The 22,553-nt window shown below is 39.0% G+C and overlaps 2 protein-coding genes across 3 annotated transcripts; both read right to left on the reverse strand.

Moving 5' to 3' along the window:
* Positions 1–14,506: 14,506 nt before the first annotated feature.
* On the reverse strand, positions 14,507–15,808 carry LOC137946964 (protein CURLY FLAG LEAF 1-like). 2 transcript variants are annotated; one of them, XM_068793253.1, is made up of 2 exons: positions 15,508–15,808; positions 14,507–14,942 (listed from the first exon to the last, which is right to left on the reverse strand). In XM_068793253.1, the coding sequence occupies exons 1-2, from the start codon at positions 15,712–15,714 to the stop codon at positions 14,640–14,642; spliced, it is 510 nt and encodes a 169-aa protein (XP_068649354.1). In that variant the 5' UTR covers positions 15,715–15,808; the 3' UTR covers positions 14,507–14,639. The 2 variants fall into 2 exon arrangements, with proteins under 2 accessions (XP_068649354.1, XP_068649353.1); XM_068793252.1 differs by having other exon boundaries at positions 14,507–14,960.
* A 2,377-nt stretch (positions 15,809–18,185) lies between these two features.
* Positions 18,186–21,371, reverse strand: LOC137945967 (uncharacterized). The gene is made up of 5 exons (XM_068792087.1): positions 21,069–21,371; positions 19,300–19,398; positions 19,092–19,200; positions 18,922–18,997; positions 18,186–18,649 (listed from the first exon to the last, which is right to left on the reverse strand). The coding sequence occupies exons 1-5, from the start codon at positions 21,248–21,250 to the stop codon at positions 18,513–18,515; spliced, it is 603 nt and encodes a 200-aa protein (XP_068648188.1). The 5' UTR covers positions 21,251–21,371; the 3' UTR covers positions 18,186–18,512.
* Positions 21,372–22,553: the final 1,182 nt, after the last annotated feature.

The raw sequence follows: 22,553 nt of genomic DNA on the forward strand, positions 1-22,553 counted from the left end.
TGAGGTCATGAATGCAAGGTTGGAGTGGAACCGGTGCTCATCCTGCTAGCGTATATGCACCCTGCAGATCTCCTTTTAGTCGTTTCCCAGTTCCAGTAAATGACGAAGGGACTGAGACAGATAAATACTAGTCCAAGCAATTCTAGTAACGCCTTCCCTTCTCCTCTCGACCTGCTTTTCCTATATTTTATTGGTATAGAACTAAAACTCGTTAATGGCTTTATGTGGATATAAGATGCAGAAATGGCAAGAGAAACCCAGATGCTTTCGACTGCTTCTGGGTCTTGTTAGGTCGAGAAGTAAATGGTGCTCTCATGGTTGTTCCTTTTTTATTTGAAGGCTTCATCTGTTTTTGTGATGACTGTAGAAAAGACATGGAAGCAGATTGCGAGGTCTATCAATGCTGCTTTTAACTCCTTTTAAGCGGGAGAACGCGTCAATTATCAGCAAAATAGTCAGGTATGAAATTCAATAGCAGTTTAAAGCCTCTCTTTAAAATCCGAAGACTCCATAAAAAATTTATTAGCCTTCAATTACAACAACCGTAAATGGAGATGGTTTTGAGGGAAAAAAAAAACGCTAAAAATCGAAATCTGTTGCTGTAGTTCTCATATGATAACAACTTGGGACCAAAGCTTCTCCTACCTCTCTGATGACACTTTCAATGTGCACATGGATGGCGTCCCGTGAATCTGTTTCAAAATCATTTGTTCCGTTTTGAATCCATTACACTGGAGCAATAAAAACAAAGAAAGAGTAGAAAATAATGATTCCAGACCCACCATACGACGAATGTGTTAACTCAGTCAACTCAGATTTCAGTCTACAAAACGCCTTTCAGTGAGTTTTATTTCATGGAGCAGAAGAAACAAGAAGGTGACTAAAGAGTGGGAAAAGCCAAAATCGCAATAATGTCTCTTTATTTTTTCGGATTTGTTTAAGTGAAAGTATCAGAGTTGTCCAGAGCTGAACGGGCATTGTCAATTGTCATTAGTCATCTCATCCCTGTAAGCATGGGAATCCGAGCTTGCAACTGAGAATGGAGAAAAAGAGATTGGTGGGCAGTTGAGATTCGTTTCCAGGCAGCAATGGATTGGTGGACGAGGTTCGACGCAGAGGAATGTGGTCTGCTAGAAGAAATACACAACCAGGTCTTTCAAATCATGAAAACAGACAATAGCTCAAACTGGGGAAGATGAGAGGAAGAGAGAGAATACCTCAATACAGGTGGTTCAGTTGAATACACGGAGCAAGTAATTCGGCCTCATAAATTCCAGGCAGAACATAAATTCTCTGGAACGAGTAGTTGAATTCTGTACAACCCAGAACGGTAATCTGAGTTGGTTGTGCAGTTAAAGTGGTTGAGTTTCAGAACAACCCGTTGGAGATGGATAAGCGTGTACAAAAACTAAAATCTCCATTGTTCTAACAAAGATTTGATTGGATCTCAAAGTACTGATTCTGATTCATGAAATGGAACTCAAAAACAGTAGCAAAGATTAGAAAAATTCTGGATCAAAGCAGGCACCTAGCACCATAGATGAGCCTGCACCCAACATAAAGAAGCTATATAATTGCCCTAACTTGAATAAGCGTAGACCTAACTTTAACATACCAAAATATGTGTCGGGACAGAATTATCAATTATCATCCTATTGATTCATCGAGAGGTGCGACTGAGATTTAAATTTCTGGTACCAGGTTTGGTGAACAATCTATGGCGGCCAGCGATGCATCTGACATGAAAATACTGGAGCTGAGTGTGCAAATGCGTTCCTTCTGTTTCCTTTTGAAAATGGGTTTCTTGCAAGTTGCACCTCCAAAATATTTATTGAAGCTGTGAACAACTTAATTATAACTAATGAATACAGATCAAAGAAATATGCAATTGCCCCCTTTGGTTTCTTTTGTGGGTATGTAACCGTTTTTTACTTCCTTGGCTGGCTTCATTTTTTTCATGGTAAAACCAACAAGAACTCACTCGCCATTGCACCGCCTACATTAAAAAAAAAAAAAAAAAAGAGAAAATATGGATCTTTTTATTTGGATACACGTGAAAAATGAAAAAGAAAAGAAAATTAATAATATTTTAAAATTTTGATGAAAATATTTCATCATTTTATGTGAGAAAAATTATTAATTAAGACAGAAAGTGGTTTTCTCTCTTCTCTCTCTTATTTTCTTCTCTCGATGATTCTTTGTTATCAAATAACATAAAATATATGAAAGACTCTTACATGACTCTCACAGTAAAAAGTCTTATAGAGCCAAAATTAATATAGTGGAATCTTATCGTAGTCTCACAGAAAGAGGTATCACAAAAAAGTTTCAGTTTTAATGAGTTTTAGTTATATTAGTCTTCTATTTATGTTCAGTAATTTAATTATGCTAAAACTTATCTTAAAGTGTTAAAATTTAAGTATAAATAGGATAAGGGTAATTTAATTGTAATTTAACTCTATTATTTTCCTCTATTATAAATAAGGACTCACGTACTGAGATTACATTAAGTTAGTGAAGTTTTTCTCTTTTCCAGAAATTCAACACTTTCTATGAGTTCTAAACACCTAATTCAAATATATCGAATTGGACCACTTTGTGTTAGTTCATACTATTTTGTGCAAGTAAAATAGGATAAATGAGGACACCAAATCATACTCAAACCCAATCAAATGATTAATTTGGTCAACCTAGTCTATCTACAAAGGCAAATTATTAAAGCTGTCTTCCTAACAATATAAATGAACAAAAGATTTAGTTGGAAGTTCACCTATAAAAAGCTTTTAATTAACTTGATTCAGTTGATTGTCTTTAATGTAAATCTTGTAAAAAAATTGTTTTTTTAACTATATGCGTCAGCATCATTCTTTCATGATTGAGATTGATTAAAATTTTCAGTTAAAGTGGTTAGTTGTTGAATGTCCCTCACTTCTCCTAACTTGTCTCTTTTAAAAGCGCTGATTTTACAGGGGCAGTCCCAAATGCGGCCACAAACACGACGAAGAACGAATCACTGCAAACATGACCAAATCTGTCAGGATAATAGAAAGAGGAGCATATCAAAACCCAGAAAATTTCAATTAGTACCATTCACAGATTAATGAATAAATGTACAGACTGAAGTCAATCACATTCAAATGTTATAATTTGAGTATAATCTTACTTTGCTGAGCTGCTTTCTCTCGATGAACCAGTATTACTAAATTGTGCTTATATGGTTAAGAACATCTGTATTGCCTGCCTACTTTATATCTGTATTCAAGATACTTTTTCAGTTTAATGCAGGTTTGTTACTCTGCTCTCTATTCTGCTCTATTGGAGAAACCAGAGCCTCTTTTGAAGGTAAGAAGAAAATACTGAAGTGTAAGCCGCTGGCATTATCCTCCAGCAAAGAACAGCTTCTTGGGAGCCACGGCAAACCTGTCCCAGTCTCATAAATTCCAACTAAAAAGTGAAAAGAAGCTATAGATATTATATATATTATATATATGAGATCAGCCTCAATATATGTAAATTCAACTAAAACATGAGATACATGTGTCAAGCTGGTTTGCAAGGTTTTTCAATTAGGTGATAAATGGTCATTTAACTCAAAAAATTTCATCAAGCTCAAAGTGCACGGTTTTGTGGTTTGGATGGAATGAGTCCTGCATGCACCCAGAATAACTAAATACTTCCCATAGCTTTCCAGTTCTCTTTCATGGAAATCATTGCTCAGGATAATTGCAAAAACAAAAGATGTGGCAAATGAAGAGAAAGTGAACTTCACAGATCATTGCTTCTAATTATAAAATAAAAGGCAAAGAATACAAAAGCCCTTATAAGCCCATACTAATAGGCACTATACACAAGTCCTAGGTCACTTGCTTCCTGTGCGCACTACAACATTGCACTCGACCAATAGAGCAATAGGTGGTTCAGTCCTATTGGATCAAGAGCTTTATGGAGGTAAAATGCTTCAAGCGCAGGCAAGCTTGTAAAGCAGGCATTTGCTACACCCAACAAAAGCGATTCCCATGCAGTTAAGCATATATCAGCTATGCTACACCAAAATACAGCAGCTTTCACAAGCACAAACACTAGGAACCAAAACACACATGTACTTTCCACAGTCTAACTCAAATGTATTGCATTCCAGCATACAATCAAAGAAACAATACATTTCCTGATAACTATTATTCAAGTAATGTCCATCCAGTACAAGACAATTTAGCAGGGATTTCATATTTAAATCCCCTGCAACGAAACAGTTGGAAAGGTTCCTTTCATCCACACATTCTTCAACAGGATTTGGTTGAAAATCATGAAGGATGTAAAATGTAACTCACTGGTGTAGATCATGAACACCAATTAGTGATACAAGGTAACTGTTGCATCCTTCAAAAGAGGCGAAGGATGACCATGTGCAAGGCAAGTGAATTCTAACAAATAATTATTAGACCTGCACCTCCTAGTGCAAATAAAAAGAATGACCAATCAATATCTCTATGTGCCACAAGTTCCTCCAAGCAACCACACAAGACAAAAATCAATATCTTCTCAGCGTGTACCATATAAATAAGTAAATAATTACAGAAAGTAACAAGTAATCCAAAATGTTATAAGATTAAATTGCTGAAGACTGCTATAAGCTCGTTTTAAAACCACAATCATAACATCATTTAAGCAGCTAAAATTCTTCAGAACACCCACTGCCTCTAAAGCATCTGTTTGACATCTTAATATTAGAGTAGACAATTTGCAGAAAATTCTGTGAAGACATACATGCCTTCCAAAGTTAATGGTCAAGCAGTGGTAGTCAATAGGGCGCTGACCATCTACTCTGAGATCAGAAAGTAATGCATGCTCAATGAACTTCTTCTCGTTAATTGTCATATGCCAGCTATTAGCCAATTTTTGCTCCATGCAAGTTAACCTACCAGAAAGTCGCTGTACAAAGAGAATATAAAACCAGAACCAGATAAAAAAGGAACAGCAAAAGAAATTGAGGATAGCTCTTTTGAAGCTGTACTAACCGAAGAATTAAACTTAACAATCTAAACAGATAAAAAGGAAAGACCAAAGGTTATGTAGTTACTTTATTTGTGTACCAGTTTACCCTAAACCAATTCCATGACCTTTTTTAATTCATTCGAGTAAAAGACATTCTTTTGACGTTCAATTAGTTGATTAACCAGGAAATAATTATGGGGCTTGAAATAATAATTAAACAAGGACAGATCCCAACAAATACCAATTCAACATTTAAAAAAATAAAAAATGAACACAATTAAAGGAATAAAAAAGAAAATCAGAAATATTGCCTGCTATTCTAATGATGAAATGGCATGAACAAAGGGACTCATGGGCACAGCCAACAGTTCAACTTAAGAACGCATCTCACTACAGTTACTAAAGTCCGGCAAGAGGTAGTTTTTGGTAGCTAATAGTGCAAAATGAAACATTGGGAAGAATGAACCTCTAGAGAATGTGTGCAAAATGTGTTAAGAGTAAATTAAAAATTCAGATGAAATCTACATTATCTACAGAAAGTAAATCACCTTATTTAAATATTATTATGCGACTTGACTTCAGCCCTAGAGAAATCCATGTCGAGCCACATGAGTCAAGTAAATTTTCTCAGGTCCAGAAGTTGGACTTGGGCCAAGTCCAATCCATTGACCCTCCCAAAATCCAGGTTGGCTCAGTAAATCACTTTAACTATGTTTTAGATATAAAATGTAAGAAAGGAAGTTTCCACCTAATGGGTGGAATCTGACTTTCCCTAGATAACAATCAGGGGAGAAGTAGCAATCACTCATTTCAACCTTGGATTTGAAAAAAAGAAGTCGCCACCCTTACCATTGCACTTTCCATTTACAAGTTCTAAAATAAAAATCCACGTTTCCTTTTCTTGTGGTTCTAGCTCCTTGAGTTTTTTCTTTTGAATTCACCACTCATTTCAACCTTGGATTTGAAAAAAAGAAGAAGTCACCACCCTTACCATTGCTCTTTCCATTTACAAACACTAAAATAAAAACCCACATTTCCTTTTCTTGTGGTTCTAGCTCCTTAAGCTTTTTCTTTTATATTCACCCCCTTATGGACTTATTTGCCCCCTGAGTTTGGGCTCTCTGAATGAGTTCTATCTTCACATCGCTCTCAAAAAATACAAATTAAAAACCACATCCAATGGAGAAAGCAGATTACCTTAGAATATATTCGCTTTCTCTTTCCCTGGGTGATCTACTGTGCTAAAGTTCAAGAGCCAAGTTAAAAGGTAGATTTTCACTACATTTAGAATGAGAGTTGAAAAGTAGTTGTCATACATTCTTCCCTAAGTTTAGGATCTAACTTGGGTTCTAACCTTTATCTAAGAAGATTCTTTGCCCAAGTTCTTGGGCTGAGGATTTTTTCAAGCTCCCTAGAAACAACCAGCACTTCAAGACTATAAAAACTACCAAGGTATTCCTAAATCCCGAAAGCATAAAACACTTAAATAAAACAAAAAGGTGAGCAGACATCGTCATAAGGCCAACAATCGGGTCAAATCCAGATCAGACCTCAAATCCCGAAACCCCACCCTCTCCAACGTCCTCCTCTTTCTCAAACTTCTAAAAAAGCCCCAGTCTTGTCACAAACCTTTTGACTAATCCCCTCGTCCAGAAAAGTCCATTCACCTCCCCCTTTTCCCCCTCGTCCCAAGAAACATTTCCATTGGGCCCGAGGTCTTGGGATTCACAGCAATTGTACTCTGGCCTCCAGCGCTTTGACTGCCTCGAGAAAGTAAATCTATCAGCCCAAATCACGAGGCGAGTCCCTCATCCATTTTTCATCTCGATGCCCCGAAGAAGCCCAACCGAGAGTGCCAGCTCCCGTGTCTCGACACCTCGAGAACCATGAATACCAGGAATCCTCCCAACCCAAACCCCCCTACCAATTCTTGTAATTGCCTTTTCTCCCGTCCACACATTATTACTAGGTTACATCTCATTGGAATCATCATCTATGTATTCTCCCCCGTTATCTAACCGCAGACACTTCACCTTCAAATCTGTCTCATTCTCAACCATTGATCTCCATCTCTGGAAGGTATCAAAGACATCAGATTTCTTTTTCAAGAAATAAACCCATACCTTTCTACTTGCATCATCAATAAATGTCACATAGTAGTTTGAACCACCAAGGGAAGTAACAGTTGAAGGCCCCCACACATCTGTGTGAACTGTCTCCAATTTTGCTGTCTTTTGCTCCTTTCCAGCCTTAGAAAAGCTAACCCTTTTCTACTTACCGAAAATACAGCTTTCCCACAAACTGTTGTTTACAGTTTTCATTCCCTTCTCACTCATGTGACTAGGCCTATAATGCCACAAGTCAGAATCAGTAACAACATCAACAACTGCAACCGTCTCTGCAACTGGAAGTGATGTAAGAGTTCCAATTTTAACTCCTCGTGCAACAACCATGGCTCCCTTAGTGATTTTCCAGGCAGCACCATTAAAAGTCACATTATGAGCTTCATCATCAAGCCGCCCTACTGAGATCAGATTACGGATCAGTTTTGGTAAATGTCTCACCTTGTGAATTTTTCTCATTGTCCCGTTTGACATCCTCAAACTGACATCACCAATACTGACAATATTCGAAGGTTATCCATTAGCAAGATACACCTTCCCATGATCTCCAACAACATAGTTCTCCATGATCTCCCGATGTGTGGTGGTGTGAAAAGAAACTCTTGAATCTAACACCCAAGAGTCAATAGGGCTATCAACCGATAAGAGTAGAGCATCTTGTACCTCTTCAGTCACTGCATTTGCAACATCTTTTTTCTTTTCATCCTTCTTCGGTGCTCTACAGTTCTTCTTTATGTGACCAGACTTGCCACAATTCCAGCACTCCACATTCCTTCCGAATTTGGACTTGTTTCTACCATTTCCTTGACTTCCCTCTACTATTGCCCTTGTTGGAATTCCTCTCGAAATTCTTGCCCCTACTATCAACACTTAGGGCAGAATTAGATGTCAACGATTCTCCAGAGTCCTTTCTACGAACTTTCTCCGCAAAAATGGTATCCCGAATATCATTAAAAATCAATTTCCCGTTGCCTACAAAGTTGCTAACCGCAGCCCTCATCGGCTCCCAATAATTTGGCAGAGACGCCAAAAGAATTAAAACACGAATCTCATCATCAAATTTAATTTAAATGGAGGTCAATTGATTGACAATTGTGCTAAACTCATTCAAATACGATGACATTGATGTATTTTTTGTCTTCTTTAAATTTAAGAGTTTTTTCATGAGATGTACCTTATTATTTGCAGAAGGCTTCTCATACATATTGGACAGAATCTTCATCATCCCCGTTGTGGTTTTCTCCGACGCCACGTTGTGAGTAATGTTCTTCGACAGTGTTAACCGGATTACTCCCAACACCTGTCTATCGAGGAGATCCAATTCACCATAATTCATACCTTCTGGTCTCATATCCAGAAGTGGTGCGTGCAACTTTTTACTGTACAGATAATCTTCGATCTGCATCCTCCAAAACGTAAAATCCATATCATCGAACTTGTTGATTCCAAGTGCCGATCCTTCTCCAACAGCCATTGCTCTCAACCACGAACCAAAGCTCTGATACCACTTGTTAGGAATTAGACACCCTAATTCCAAACTAACGAGAGCAATAATAATAAAAGCAGAAGAAGGCAAAAACAAGCACGGAAAAGCATAACAAGATTTATACAGGTTCGCCTCAAGGTGAGACTACGACTATGTCCAATCTTCCGACGCTGTAGTAATCCACTATGAAAATGAAATAGTTTACAAGAGAAATCGCACACTTACAGGTTTTTCTCTCTAACCTCTCGGGCTACAACTCGAGATGCTCCTCGGATTAAGATCATTAAAAACCCTACTAGCGGCGCCCCCCAATTTAAAGAGAAAGCAAGGGTAATCGCATTACAAGAATGAAATTCCCAAACTGCCCTTAATGAAACATCAGCCAATATATCATGGATCGAACACCCGCCCCCGCACCCCCAGGAGGGGGACTTCCCACCCCCCTTCCAATCTCCACGGCGACCTTACCGAGAAAGTCGATCCGCGACCAACTCAGTGTAAGGCGTTAATTAGGCTCCACAGCTTAATAGGGGGTAGTTTGAGCCTACTTCCCAGAAGGGATCGTTACGACACATAAGCTTTGAAAGTCAGCCGGTTGATGGATTCTTTAAATTCGATCAGAATTAGACCTTAGGAGGCTGACAAGCTCATCTGGTAGTCGGATAAACGAGGTACTTTCTCTGTATCATCTGCATACGGATACATTAATGGTTGAGTTTCGACTCAAAGGAGCATGAGGTCTACTTTGTATGGTGTCTCTGTGCACCTCCAAAGATAACAATCTTCATGTGGAGCGCTTGTCAAAGTAAGATTCTCACGACAGACATGCTTAGAAGAAGAGGTCACCACTCTATCGACCCATTGTGCCCTTTTTGCAACACTAAAGCTGAAACCACAAGTCACATTCTGCTACAATGCACTTTCTAGTGGAATGTGTGGACTTCCATTCTTTGTATGTTGGGGCTACAATTCTGTATGACGGCTGATCTGATGTCTTTCAGCAAGCCGCTCATAGGTACTCCCCTTCCTGGTCTCGAAAAAGTGATGATCTTCGTTTGTGCTAGTTTCATCCCGTGGGGGCTTTGGAATTAACACAACCGACGGCGTTTCGATGCAAAAAGTGAATCAGCGGTAAGAGTCGCGAACCGAGTGGCGGGCCATATCTCCTCTTGGCTTCTGACTTCAGAAGTCCTTCTCCTCCTTTGTGGATGCCTCTATCCGTGAAAACTGGAGAAACTTGGGCAATGATGCACATTGGGACAAAGGTCCAAGTCATGCAAGAATGGACCCCTCCTGAACCAGGTTACCTTAAGTTGAACTTTGATGATTCTTCTCTTGGTAATCCTGGGATTGCTGGCTTAGGAGGTGTTATTTCAGATCCTTCCGGTTATCAGCATTTCTCGTATGTTGACCCTTTAGGCATCTCCGATTCTAGGTCAACGAAGCTACATGGCCTCCTCAACAGGCTTCGTGTTTTCAGAGACAAGTGCAGTGGTCCCCTTCACATTGAAGGGGACTCGAAGGTGGTCATTGTTTAGTGTGAATGTGTATCCCCTCCCCCGTGGAGCCATTGGGATATCTTTCGGGAAATTCTAGAAATTGCCTCCCTATTTTCTTGTATTTGGTCTCACATTCCAAGATCCGCAAATTCGGCAGCAGATGTGCTTGCCAAGCAGGGAGCAACCCTGCACTCACTTGTTGTTAGGGATCTACTCCCTCCTCCTTTGTAATTCTTCTCTTGTTAATATAAATACATCTTGTCAAAAAAAAATGTCTAGGTCCTGTCCAGATAAATTTTCAATAGGTTAAACCCTTTCTAGACAATGCAGAGCATCTTCAAGCCTGCTAAAAAGAGGAAGCGAGTCAGCTGGATTTGGACAGGATGCACTCTTATTTTCAGGCTTACTCCCTTTCTACCATAAGAGAAAGCCTGCCGTCCTTCCCCTCCCTTTCTACCAGTGGCGGACAGGGGATTGGGGCCAGTTGAACCAGCCGGTCTGGGGTTTTATAATACTCCTCTAATGATAAAATGATTCAATCTAACTTTAAAAAAAAATAGCAAAGACAAAAAGAGATGGGAGCAGCAGAAAAGGGCATCATAGAGTTTGTTTACAGTTACTCTCAACAATCCCTCCACCAACCCAAATGGATACATTGCGTAACAAATAAGAGCTCTAAGCTTCATAGACATTGTATCATCCCTAAACATTATAATGGTTAAGTGTGGTTCTAACCAGATAAAGCAAAGAATTGAAAAAAAAAACATGGAATTCAAAAAAATAAAGATGAAGAATTTCAGTAAAATTGTTATGCTGAATCCATAAAATTTCGTGTGTTTCCTCAAAGAGGAGTCTATTGATGGTATCTACCATCCAATCTATAGATAATATAGCGTAGACAACTAAAAACACACCAGTATAGCTGTCAAAACAGGAAAGATTACAATTCAATTCGTAAATTATAAAAAAACTTGGATAGTATTAATAAAAGAATCTGAAAACAAAATAAAAACATCACTTATATACACACAAACATTCATACATATATACATACATACATATACATACATACACTCCAAGTGCATATAACTGGTATAACTGGTGAAGGATAATCAATATAAGGAATAACGAAAGAGAAGAACCCCACTAACCCGGTTCCAAAAAATCAAATGGGAGAGGCAAAATGGACATTAGACCTTTTTTGTGACAAAATTAGAGATAATCAAATAGAAGACCTCAGAAAATAATTAATATTAAGGAAGTAGAATGAAGTTCCTGGATGAATGCATGTAAATGAGAGAAACATAAAGATCATAAGACACTATTTCCAATGAAGTTAGTTAATCGATGATGTATGGTGGATAAATTATTAAATTCTAATTCAACACACTCCCCTGTCCTCGTAGGTGGGTTATCATTGTGTACCTGCTTCAAATATGTTTAGAGTTCAAATCAACTCCTGTAATTCATGAAGCTCCTGCAATCTTTGCTTCCCCATAAGCCTAAAATTTGGCATGAAAGTCTTTCAACGAACAGGGAAAGAAAAAACGGAAAGGACATGAAACTCTTTACAAGAGTCGCCCCCATAATTGGGTGAAATATGAATTGTTACAGATTGAAGAAATGAAAGGGGAAACTGGCTGCAAGAACCACTGGTCGCATCCAAAAACAGCAACTATTGAACCTTCAGGGGTTTGGGAACATTCGGTGTTGATTACTACCCAGCATGCACACTTATTGCCACAAGTAGCAGAGATGAAAGAGAGCACGGAACAGCCCATAAGAAAAAAATCTGGAATAAAAACAGATTCTTCCCATTGTAAAAGAGTGTTCTAAACTAACTGACAAATGTAATTCAATAGAGGCACCAAAAACCCAAAAAAAATCATAAACATTCTTCACCCTTTTTCAACCAAATCAAAATGAAACGAACATAAATAAATTTCAGTAAACAACGAGAGTAAGATCCTTAAAGTTTCACAAGGCAACTGATTCACTAGAGAAGCTTTCAAACATACGGGAGACATTTTGAGACAATTTTTTCCAACCAAAATAACAGATTCAAAACCACGGCTAGTTCAACAACTTAGACTAAGACATGCCAACCTGAGGCAGACGACAGTTCAAGTCCGATATGGAAGAGAAGACAAAAATGCCGGATATTGGTGTTTTATTTTCATATAAAAGACAAATTGAAATAGAGCTAGTTTAGACCGCTAAAGCTTCACGGTTACAGGTATAATAAACCTGAGGAATAACCAAAACCGAAAGGTAAATGCGGCTGTCAGAAAGAAGGCGAGAGAGAGGGGATTCTCGGATGTTAAAACATTTCTATAAATGCCCAGATATTAAATCACGTCATTTTGTTAATTAACAATATATCGTTTAAATTTAAATTAGGGACTGTATGGGAATAAAACCCTGCGGATCGGGTTTGACAAAATAAGAACGTGACCCGAAATCTGATGGGGTTTTTTCGAACCCCATCCTCGACCCACAGGGTGGAAAATGGAACTTGTCCCTAGGATTTTCGGGTCGGGTAGGAATAAAAATAGAGTTAAAAAGATTCTCACTTCATTGGTAGATTCCAAAAGAAATTGAAAACCCTTGTCTTATATTACGGCGTTTCTAGTTTTATGTTGAATTAGAATATATGATAATTATAAATTAAAAAAATTAAAAATGAAACTTGAAAAAATAGACGGTGGAGATGATGAGGATTTGAATTCAAAGGACTAATATATAAGACTCTCTCTCTCTCTCTCTCTCAGAGGGAATATAAAAGCTTCGACATGCGTGCAGTCAGCCATGGGCGGATCAAAGCCCTGTCTTTGAGACTATTCAGAAAGCAAGTACTCCAACCGACGAACAGCCAAGAGAGAATCGATTTCTGATTTCTGATTTCTGAAACCGGAACGTGAGAGAGAGAGAAGCGATGGAATAAAAGAAAGGAAAACCGAGTCTCGTTCTCCGTGTTACTTACCTTTCTCTCCCCGTCCCTGTGCTACTCTGCTGAGATTCCTCTCTGCCAATCAAGGAAAGGTTCCTTTGTCTGCTCCAGGTTGCCCACAGCGGGACCGCTGCAAGCAGCAACCTTTTGTACCTGTCACAGTAGCCGGGAGCGGAGCTTCCAGCTTCTTCCCCCAGATGATAAAATTCGAAACGAATATTTCCGGACGCTTAAGGGGTCCACCCACAAATTCCAGCTCTCCCGGCTGTTTCTTGCTATTCCAATATTCCAGCCCAGAGCAGATGAACCCGACTTCCTTGCTTTTCCATTTATCTTTCGTTTTTTACGTCGCCTTCTCCTGCCTCTCCTCCAACTTTTCGCTCTATTTGCTAACCATCCAATCCAAATAATCCTATTTTTGTTTCTGTTGAGGGTATTTCTTTCTTCTCTCCTTTCTCCTCCTTCAACCCTTCTCACATATAAGCAAATGCTATTTCTTTCTTCTATTCTTCTTCTCCAGAAGCAAAAAATACAAAAGAACAGAAAAATCATTGCATCAGACCCCCAGTTTTTTTTATTATTATTCAGACCTTAATTACTCAACCGTAAACACTAAGAAGATCAAACTGAGAACTTTTCATTTACACTTCACCTGAAATCAAGGCAAAACCTTCTCATTTCAGTTTCTCGTTTGTAGTTTAAAAAAAGGTTGTTACTTATCAATACCGAATGCTTCTGTTCCCCAAATTGGCTCTCCATTTCACTAAATGAAGCCCTGGTTTTATCAGTGGAAAGCGCGGAACCTCGTGGAGAAACGGCCTGCACAGGCCTCACATGCCACAGACCCTTCTTGGCTTGCCATCCATGGAAGGAGCAGACAAATTACCCCTGACACACTGCTGCTAATTTTTATTTTTTAATCCTTTCACAGAGAGAGACTCTCCACGATCTTAAACATAAAAACCAAAGCGAAAACAAATCCCACAAACGTGCCTATAATGTGATCCATCCCGTTGATGGATTTGAGCGATGGTAGGAATAGGATATTTCCCAGAGCTAAGGCATGACCACGTACTGGCAAGTTGATATGCATGTTCTTTGAGAGCTAAGGCATGCTACAAGCCTGCAACTACTTGTTTGAATTTTCATTTTTATTTCCTTAAAAAAGATCAGCAGGGCAAATAATAAATGAGTCAAAGAGAGCTTGGTCGCAGGAATCGTGTACTTAGTTTAAACAAAATATATACGCGATTAAACAACGATTCTTTCTGCGATACCAGCAGTTTAACAAACCAACATGCGTGTGGAAATCAGCATAAATCCACAAAGAATTAAACAGACGCAACACACGTCGTAAACATGATCAATTTTATTGGTTTCCGTCTCATTGACCTTGGACAGCTCTTCGTTTGAAGCGGTAATGGCGTCCTTAGAAAATGAGAGGAAGAGAGGACGAAAATGGTTGATGGGATAGAAAAAGTATAAAGACAGATAACCCATTTGGTTTTTTAATGGCGAAAACACATGATATCATTTTCATTGGGGGATTTCAAATAGAGAAAAATATAATGAATAAATGAAAATTCTTTTCATAAATACCCATTTTCGGGCCGATCGAAATGCAGGAGCAAGCCATTGCATTTCGGGCAGTCTTCGACCCTTTTGGGGAGCATGAAATACATTAAGCAGCTCTTACACCCGGCGACCACCAGAACCTGATCTTCGTAGCGGTAGTCTTCTCTCGAAGACGGAGATGAAACGAAGGAAGAGTCCTCGCTCTCGTCCGAACTGTCTTCTTCTGTGAAATAATCGCCATCAAAGTTTGCCGTTGTACGCGGATCATCTTTCGCTTTGATTCCCGTCCTCCAATTTATGTAATAAATTTCTCCCGTCTGCAAGGAAGAAACCTTCTGAATGAGAAAAGAAGGTCACAACATCAGATAAAATCCAGAGACCAAACTCAGTGAAGCAGAAAAGTTCGGAAGATGAAAACAAGGAAATAAAAACAAGATGATTGGAAAGAAAGACCGATACATAAAATAGAGGAAAGCAAAGAAGAACTACGCCGGCGTCGTGGAAAGTGATCAAAGTTCTCAGCGGCCACCAATAATCATCGCAATCGTCGAAAGGAAACAGCAGCAATGGCTGCCTATAATATTTCAGAATCCAGCAAGAAGAGAGTCTAAACAAAGGAACCGAGAAAAAAAAAAAAGGTTTGTAGAAAGCCGTAACTTTCTCAGAAAAAAGAAGATTACCCAAAAATCGCAAAGATCTTATCTTTCATGAAAGCCTTCGCCTTCTTTAGACCAAGCAATCAAACAGACAAAAATAGAACCGTTATGAAATAAAAGCATGGAAAAAAATCAAAGAAAAAACCCATAAAAATCCCCAAAGAAACATCTTCGCTTACTTCTGCAAGAAGGAATGCAATGGAGAAAGAGAGCTTTTTTCGTTAACCTTTAAATCGAGGCATTGCTCCCATTGATAGGGAAGGGAGACATGAGAATTCAGCTCCAAGGTCGACTCGGCGCTCGGCCGGTCCGCCAGAAAAGCTTCGGTATGTCCGTCTCCTTCGTCGTCCGCGGCGTCACCGCCGCCGAGAGAACAGTTCTGCATGGATCTCTCCAACGAAGCAGCGATCGTATCCATGTTCGGCGCTGTCATTCTTAAGAAAACAAATGAGAAAAACCGCGGCGAACAAAATGGAAACCAAAAGGAACCGAGAGGTGCAGAGAGAAAGAGAGAGAGAGAGAGAGAGAGAGAGAGAGAGAGAGACAGAGACAGAGAAAGAGAAAGAGACAGAGAGAACTTCTGGTTTTAAAGCACTGAGAAGAGAAGCCGGCACCCTTTTAGGACACCCGGACGGAATATTACTAAATGCAGGGGTAAAAAGGAGAATAAATGTGTAAAGGCGCAGAGAAGATAACGCAAAGAGTTTGAAAGACTTGGATTTAATCTTTCTGGTCTGCCATTTAAAGGGCGTTAAATTACTATACTATCCCGATTTTTCAGTATGAGATCCTTAGAAGGGTACTTTGGTCCAAATGGGTGATTCTGTTGATGAGAAGATGACAAATGAATATCTTCTTTTTAGGCCGAGGAGAAAAACTTGCACTTGTACCTTTTCGTGAAAGGAGATGCTTTGTCAAGTACCCAAATTTTGTGAAGTGAAATAACTAAACTACCCATCTGATATAAACAAACGTGGAGCAGTTGGACTCTGTTGGGGTTAGGCCATCCTCCACTTGGATTAATTCACATCAAGAGACAAATTACCACTGAAAAGCAAAATAAAATTACAGTTCAGTTAATCATAGTTTAAAAACATCTAACATGAATAACTAATTATACTTAAGAGCTAAAAATCCGTATTTTTTTATTTTCTTAATACATTGAATCCGTTTTGGCTCCCATTAATTTCGAAAGAATTAATACTAGTTTTCGATTACTCGTAACTATAAAAGCGAGTGGCCGGTTGAATTTTTTGCTTATTTTTTAAAATACATATGTTATTTAATTATAGGATATATTATTGATTATATTGAAGAAATTCTTTTTCATTTTAAAAATAAATACTTTGCCTCCTAATGTATAAACTAAAAACCCATTGTAATACTTATACGATGAAGTGGACAAAGCTTTTAAATGAATAGATAGTCTAGAACTTTGAATTCCTCTCAAAGATCCCTATAAAGAGTAGGGAAATAACGAAAATGCCCTTACACGTGGAAACGGAAAGTGGGTTGTCAACTTCCTCACAGGCGGAAGAGAGTGGTTGAGCCACTGGGGGAACATTCCGACATGTTCGTGGCATTCCACAAAGAGCGAGGACTTCTTCTTTTCCGGTACCTTTTAAATTTATTTTTATTTTTTATTTTTTTTCGCCTATCCATAATGGGACCCACAAAACACTTTCCTTTGTGCTTACTAAAAAGGGTATTTTATATACCCATTAACCCATAGTAGCTGAACCGAACTGGACCGGACCCTATTTGCAATTTAAAAAGAGAATGGATGTGGAGGCCCGACTTGGACCACGAACCGGAACAGAGTGGAAAAGAAGACTCTTAATAATGTTATGTATTAGATAATTGATATAATTACGTATCAAATTTTATTTTTATTATCTATTTTATACGTTTCACACTTGATATAACACCAAAATAAACGAAAGATCGATCTGTTCTGTTCTATTCTATTCTATCAAGGGTTTTCAATATAATAGTCCTTCTGTTACCTTGTGATGGCCTGAAGGCATTATTTCCCGAATGCCTTTAGAAGGTTTTTTTATTATTTACATAAAGAGAATAATAATTCTTCTGAGCTAAATTTTTTCTTAATTATCCTCATATTATAGGTTATGAACAGAGCAACTATTATTGTATGTCCTTGTTTATTTTCCTTGAGCATGAACCCGTGACAAGCGCCAAGTGGGTTGGGTCAGGATGGTTCAGGCCACGACGGGGTGGGAACAAGTCGGAGGTTACGGGCGAAACGCGAGGAGTGTGGGGAGTGGTCACGAGATGTTTGGGGAAAAGGGAAGGAGGAAAGAGAACACGATCATATTCCTTTCTCCGTGAACAGAGAGGCACAGCCTGCCACGGCGCATGCGGCTCGGCTTCTTCCACTCCTGACTCTCTCCACACTCCAGACTTGGGGCGCTCTGCGCTAAGGCTCAGGAATCTGCTCCTGCCAGCTTTTCTCTGTGTCCAAAACATTCCCTTTACACCTCCTTTTCATTATCCTTTTTCTGCTTTTTCAAAATTTCACCCGCCAGTCTGGCACCCACTTCCTAGCCGAACAAGTGGCATATCTTCCCAACTGATCGCTATTCCCTCGGGCCTAACCATCCGGGAACTGGACGGCTGGGATCAATACCAATTTTGATTGACTTTCGATGGAGCTCGAGAAGAAATTTTTGGTATGCACACGACTCTGCTAGTCAAAATATTCGAAAAAGGCTTCATCATTTCAGTTCTCTCAAATACATCATTTCATTCTGATAATGCTTCTTCAAATTCAAATTCAGAAATACTGGTTCGATTCAATAGCTGCAAGTTACGCCACGCTTCAAAGCCATATCAATGACAAGGTCCTGCGGAAGACGGAAACCAAAAGAGAAACAAGACAGACAATTTTAACAACTAAAAAACAATCCGATCCCTCGTTGCTTGCATTAATCCACAATCATTCTTCACGAATTATAAGGCAAATTGAGCCAATTAAATTACTCAAAACAGGCAGGGCAATTTGATGCTGCAAATAGGTGACTCTTAGGGTTTTGACATCTTCGTCATCGTGAGTCATCAAGAGGTCAGGGTTAAAAAACAAAGGAAACTCACTCTGCTATTAAAGGGAAAAATTGAGCCTCGCTGAGCCTAGCAACTACCAAATGAAACCTATCCTAAACTGAAAATTTTTTTTGCCTGTGTTCTGCAAGTCGCTGCCTGAGTGTAGAACAATCAACGCCTCTTTTTGCTGCCTTTAAAAGCACCAGACTTTGGTGGCCTTGTGATCATGAAAACAAACATCGTTACAATTGAAAGCACAGAGACAAGTGATCCATATTTTGCAAGCAGCCTCTGCAAGTACAAAGGTGCTATGTATGAGTATTTTTCATGTAAACAATAAAGACGTAAAAAGAAAACCTGGATTGAGAAAAAATGTTATTTATGCAATGCTTACCTTAACCTAGAGACGTTTGGTGGGGCAACAGATTGTAATCCCATGAAACAAGAAAATAGTTTGAAGTCAGATATTGCTTAAAAACAGATCTGGGAGGCAAATATCTAACAGGAAAAGCACTAGCAAATTTCCTAGAAACCAAGAAAGAAGATTTACCAGATTCTCAAAAAAAAAGAGAAAAGAAACTTACAATCTCAAACTTCTTCTCTGGTGATCTCTCTGCCAGGATATCTAATGGCAATATGGGAGTTGAATAGGCCTCCTAAAACATGAAAATCACAACGATTTAAAAATCTGAACAAGAGTTTGTAAAAGAAAAAATTAGGAAAAGAATTTCAGCAAGAATATCGAGAGACCTGGAGTGCTGCCTTTGAAGGAACCCGGTACTTGATAACAGCAGGTGCACCATAGAACAGACCTTTCACTTTTGACTCCAGAACGAATGAATGAGATACCTTTGACTCCCTGAAGACCATACAGATTGTTCAAACAGAAATAATAATATCAATGTCCTACATCATTTTCTTTTGAAAATTTAAACAGAAAATGTACAGATACACTTACACATCCAGCCTTTCCCATGATTTAGAAGTGTTACCACTGAGAACATCAAATACATCTGGAGCCCAACTATCATCACTGAGGCTTACATCATATGCAGTCCTGGAAAAACATAGCAATGATATGCCCATTCATAACTTGGTGATAGTGCCAACAAGAATAGAAAGAAGCTGTAAGTATCTCAAAATACAAGACAAAAATCTTTAATGCCAATAACATTGTCACTTCCAGCATCCCAATAGCAAGATCATGGAAAGTCCCTAATGATGGTAGAACATGACCTTTTAACCCTTCCAGCCAAAGATTAGTTTCACCTTTCACCATTTACCAGGTTCTCAATTGGAGAAGTAAGCTACCTCAGCCAAGTCACCAGAGAAAGGCCTGCCGTTCAACAACCCAAGTTACAGGCCAGCAAGAAAATAATGAAGTGCCAACAAAAATTGGGTACAAGGCTTCATTGGCATTGCTACTGTCCTTACAACTGAAGGCAACAATGATCTACGCCAAATGCTATCCTTATCCTACCTCAACTCATGGGTTTTTTTACATGGATAGCATTTTACTCTCATGTACAAAAAAATCCACCAGGGCTGAAGTAACTGATCTTGATGTTGACAGCTCAAAAGACAGAGATAGGGACAACCTTTCGTGATTCCAGTCAGGACATTGAACATCCTAGGAGGAATGGATAAGGAAAAAGAAAAAATATTACTCTGGAAGAGTGTGGATTTCAAGTCATACATGTAAGCTTGATGAGGTCAGATACCAAATGCTGTCAGCAGTCTTAACAATGCAAGCTATCGAAGAAACAACCATGAGAGCTAAAGGTGATATAGGTGTTTTTACTGAGTCCTGCAAAGCTGTTAAAAACAACTATGCAATTCCTACAGGATATCCGATTGTTCTGAACTCACATATATGTCAATTGGTGAGCATAACTGCAAGAACATAACCGAAAACTGCTAAACAATGACGAAAATTCAAATGCTTAGAAAACAAGAAACTTCAACAATATTACGATAAGCAAATGATAATGCAAAGAGAGAGAACAGCTTCAGATCCTTGAAGATCAAAGAGGACTAGCCTTTGGCTCAGTGGTCACATGTATGAGGTTTCTTATTATGAGGTCTTGGGGCCAAGTATGACAAGGGGCTGGGGTATTATGCATGTCCATAACCTTTATTGAAAAAGGTGAAAGTCTCTAAGTGTCTTCAGCACGACCAAAGTAGATGATCCATCACAATTATCAGGACCTTATCCCCCCTACGTTAAGTACAGCTACAACAATCCTCAATTCAGCTCTCCCATTTGCTTTATGCCAGGGTTCACTTCTTAACAAGGATGAGTGCTAGTATACTGAATAAACATCTGACACTGATTCATGAGTTAAGTTCTAGAAAAAAAAAAACTCACTTCGGTCATTAATACGATATAACCCCTCATATAATTGGGATCGGGTTGGGCAGTTAATTAGAACGAGTCGAGTAAACCGTTCATTGAAAGCATAGCTAGATAGGGATAGGAGATTAATGGAACCCAGACTAGTATGAAATGCAACCAACATGACAACTCCATCACAATTCAAATCTATAAATTATCGGCAACAAATAGAAAGCCGAGAGTATAAAATAAAATAATTTACGGCGAAAATATTAAAAAGTTGACAGCAACTACCAAAATTGAATGCAGAACAAGGGTTAATAAACATAAGAGAATCAGAGCACTACCGCCTAGATGGAATTCAGACAAAATTAAGGCTCAAGAGGACTCACTCCGATCCTTTATTGTAGATATCGACCGAGACTTCGACCTTTTCAGCTCCAGATTTGAGCCTGGTGGGACTGACTTTCTTGTTCGCGACTATGAAAGGGGCGTCGCCGCTCGCAAAGGCTGCGGAAACATAGAGGCCGAAAACGAAAATGCTAAAAATAACCTCCATTTTCAAAGTCGCCATGGTAGATCTTCGATAATTCGAATCTGGAGACGGAAGAGGGGAAGAGGGCTAGGGTTTTAAATAGGGGAGAGTTTGGAAGACAATGGCGAACAGAGACGAGAATGAGATGAATCAAAGCTGAGACATGCTCACGCCTATTGTGGCGATCAACTCCGTTGAGATAAAGGACCCCACGTGGTGATTTTCGTTGATTTATCTTAGCCGTCTGTATTTTGCCACTCACGATCGTTGGATTATGGGGCTATACCCTGTGCTCATCAAGATTCAAGGTACGCGGACTCGGGTAGACTCGGGAATCTTGTTAGGGTATTCCGGTAATTTGGAATATGTTCAGGCCCTCAATTTAAAAATTACAACATCACTTCTTATATCATATTAATTTTATTTGAGATCTTTCTTGTTTTAATCAATTTTTAGTGATTAAATGAAGGTAAATGGCATGATCAAAATATGATAAAGTCTGAGAAGAAGCTTTCGTATTTGTTCTGGAGGAATTTTCTGGAGCCATTTTAAAACTAGAAAAGAAAAGAAGATCTTACATGAAAGAAAAGAGCCTGTTAGATTAGCCAAGGAGACTTGCTATGAGCCACAGCAGGACTTCTTTGAGATAAAAAGAAGGAGCAGGCCAGAAGTACATGCAGAGGGTATAGGCAATTCATCCTTGGCTACCTAAAGGTGACGACTCTCTTCTTCACGTAAGATCCCTCTTCTCCTTTTCATTATACTCCGCTCTTGCAGCAGCTGCTACTGTTACCGCCATGAGAAACTTTGAACAAATGAGATCTATTTATAGAAGCAAGAGAGGTTGGAATTTGCCATTAGTGCCCACTCTTGGGAATGTTTTTAGTCTTTGACCTTCTCTTGCGCACAAGGAATAAATTCTAAACGATACTCGCATCGATATTCATCCTGTTTCTCTCTTTTGCAACTTATTATTCCTTGCAGTTCAAGAGTCTCGTTAAAGAGTGTTTGGCCATTTCAGTTGAATTACTTGACCAGAATGCCTGTTATATTGACTAAAGTAATGGAGGGTAATCAAAGTTATCTATCCTTATCTTTAAAAAATCTCAAGGACAACATTTTCTTGATTGATTGCCCCCCTCACATCCCTCGTCCTAATGCCAATTAGTGATTAACCTCAGCCGACTTGATTCCATGGTTGCGTTGAATGCTGTCGGAAGATTGGCCGAATCCTGCAGGCTTCGGAGTAGGACCCTAGCTTTGGTCTCCGACGACCTGGATGAGCGACTGTACTATAGGCTTCTTGGTAGGGAAGAAGACGGAGTTCATGGGATTATCTGAC

Source organism: Aristolochia californica, unplaced genomic scaffold (genome assembly GCF_029961685.1).
Source record: "Aristolochia californica isolate CCGP_79_NKW_82.1479 unplaced genomic scaffold, dmAriCali1.0.hap1 SCAF_12, whole genome shotgun sequence".
NCBI classification, from domain to species: domain Eukaryota; kingdom Viridiplantae; phylum Streptophyta; class Magnoliopsida; order Piperales; family Aristolochiaceae; genus Aristolochia; species Aristolochia californica.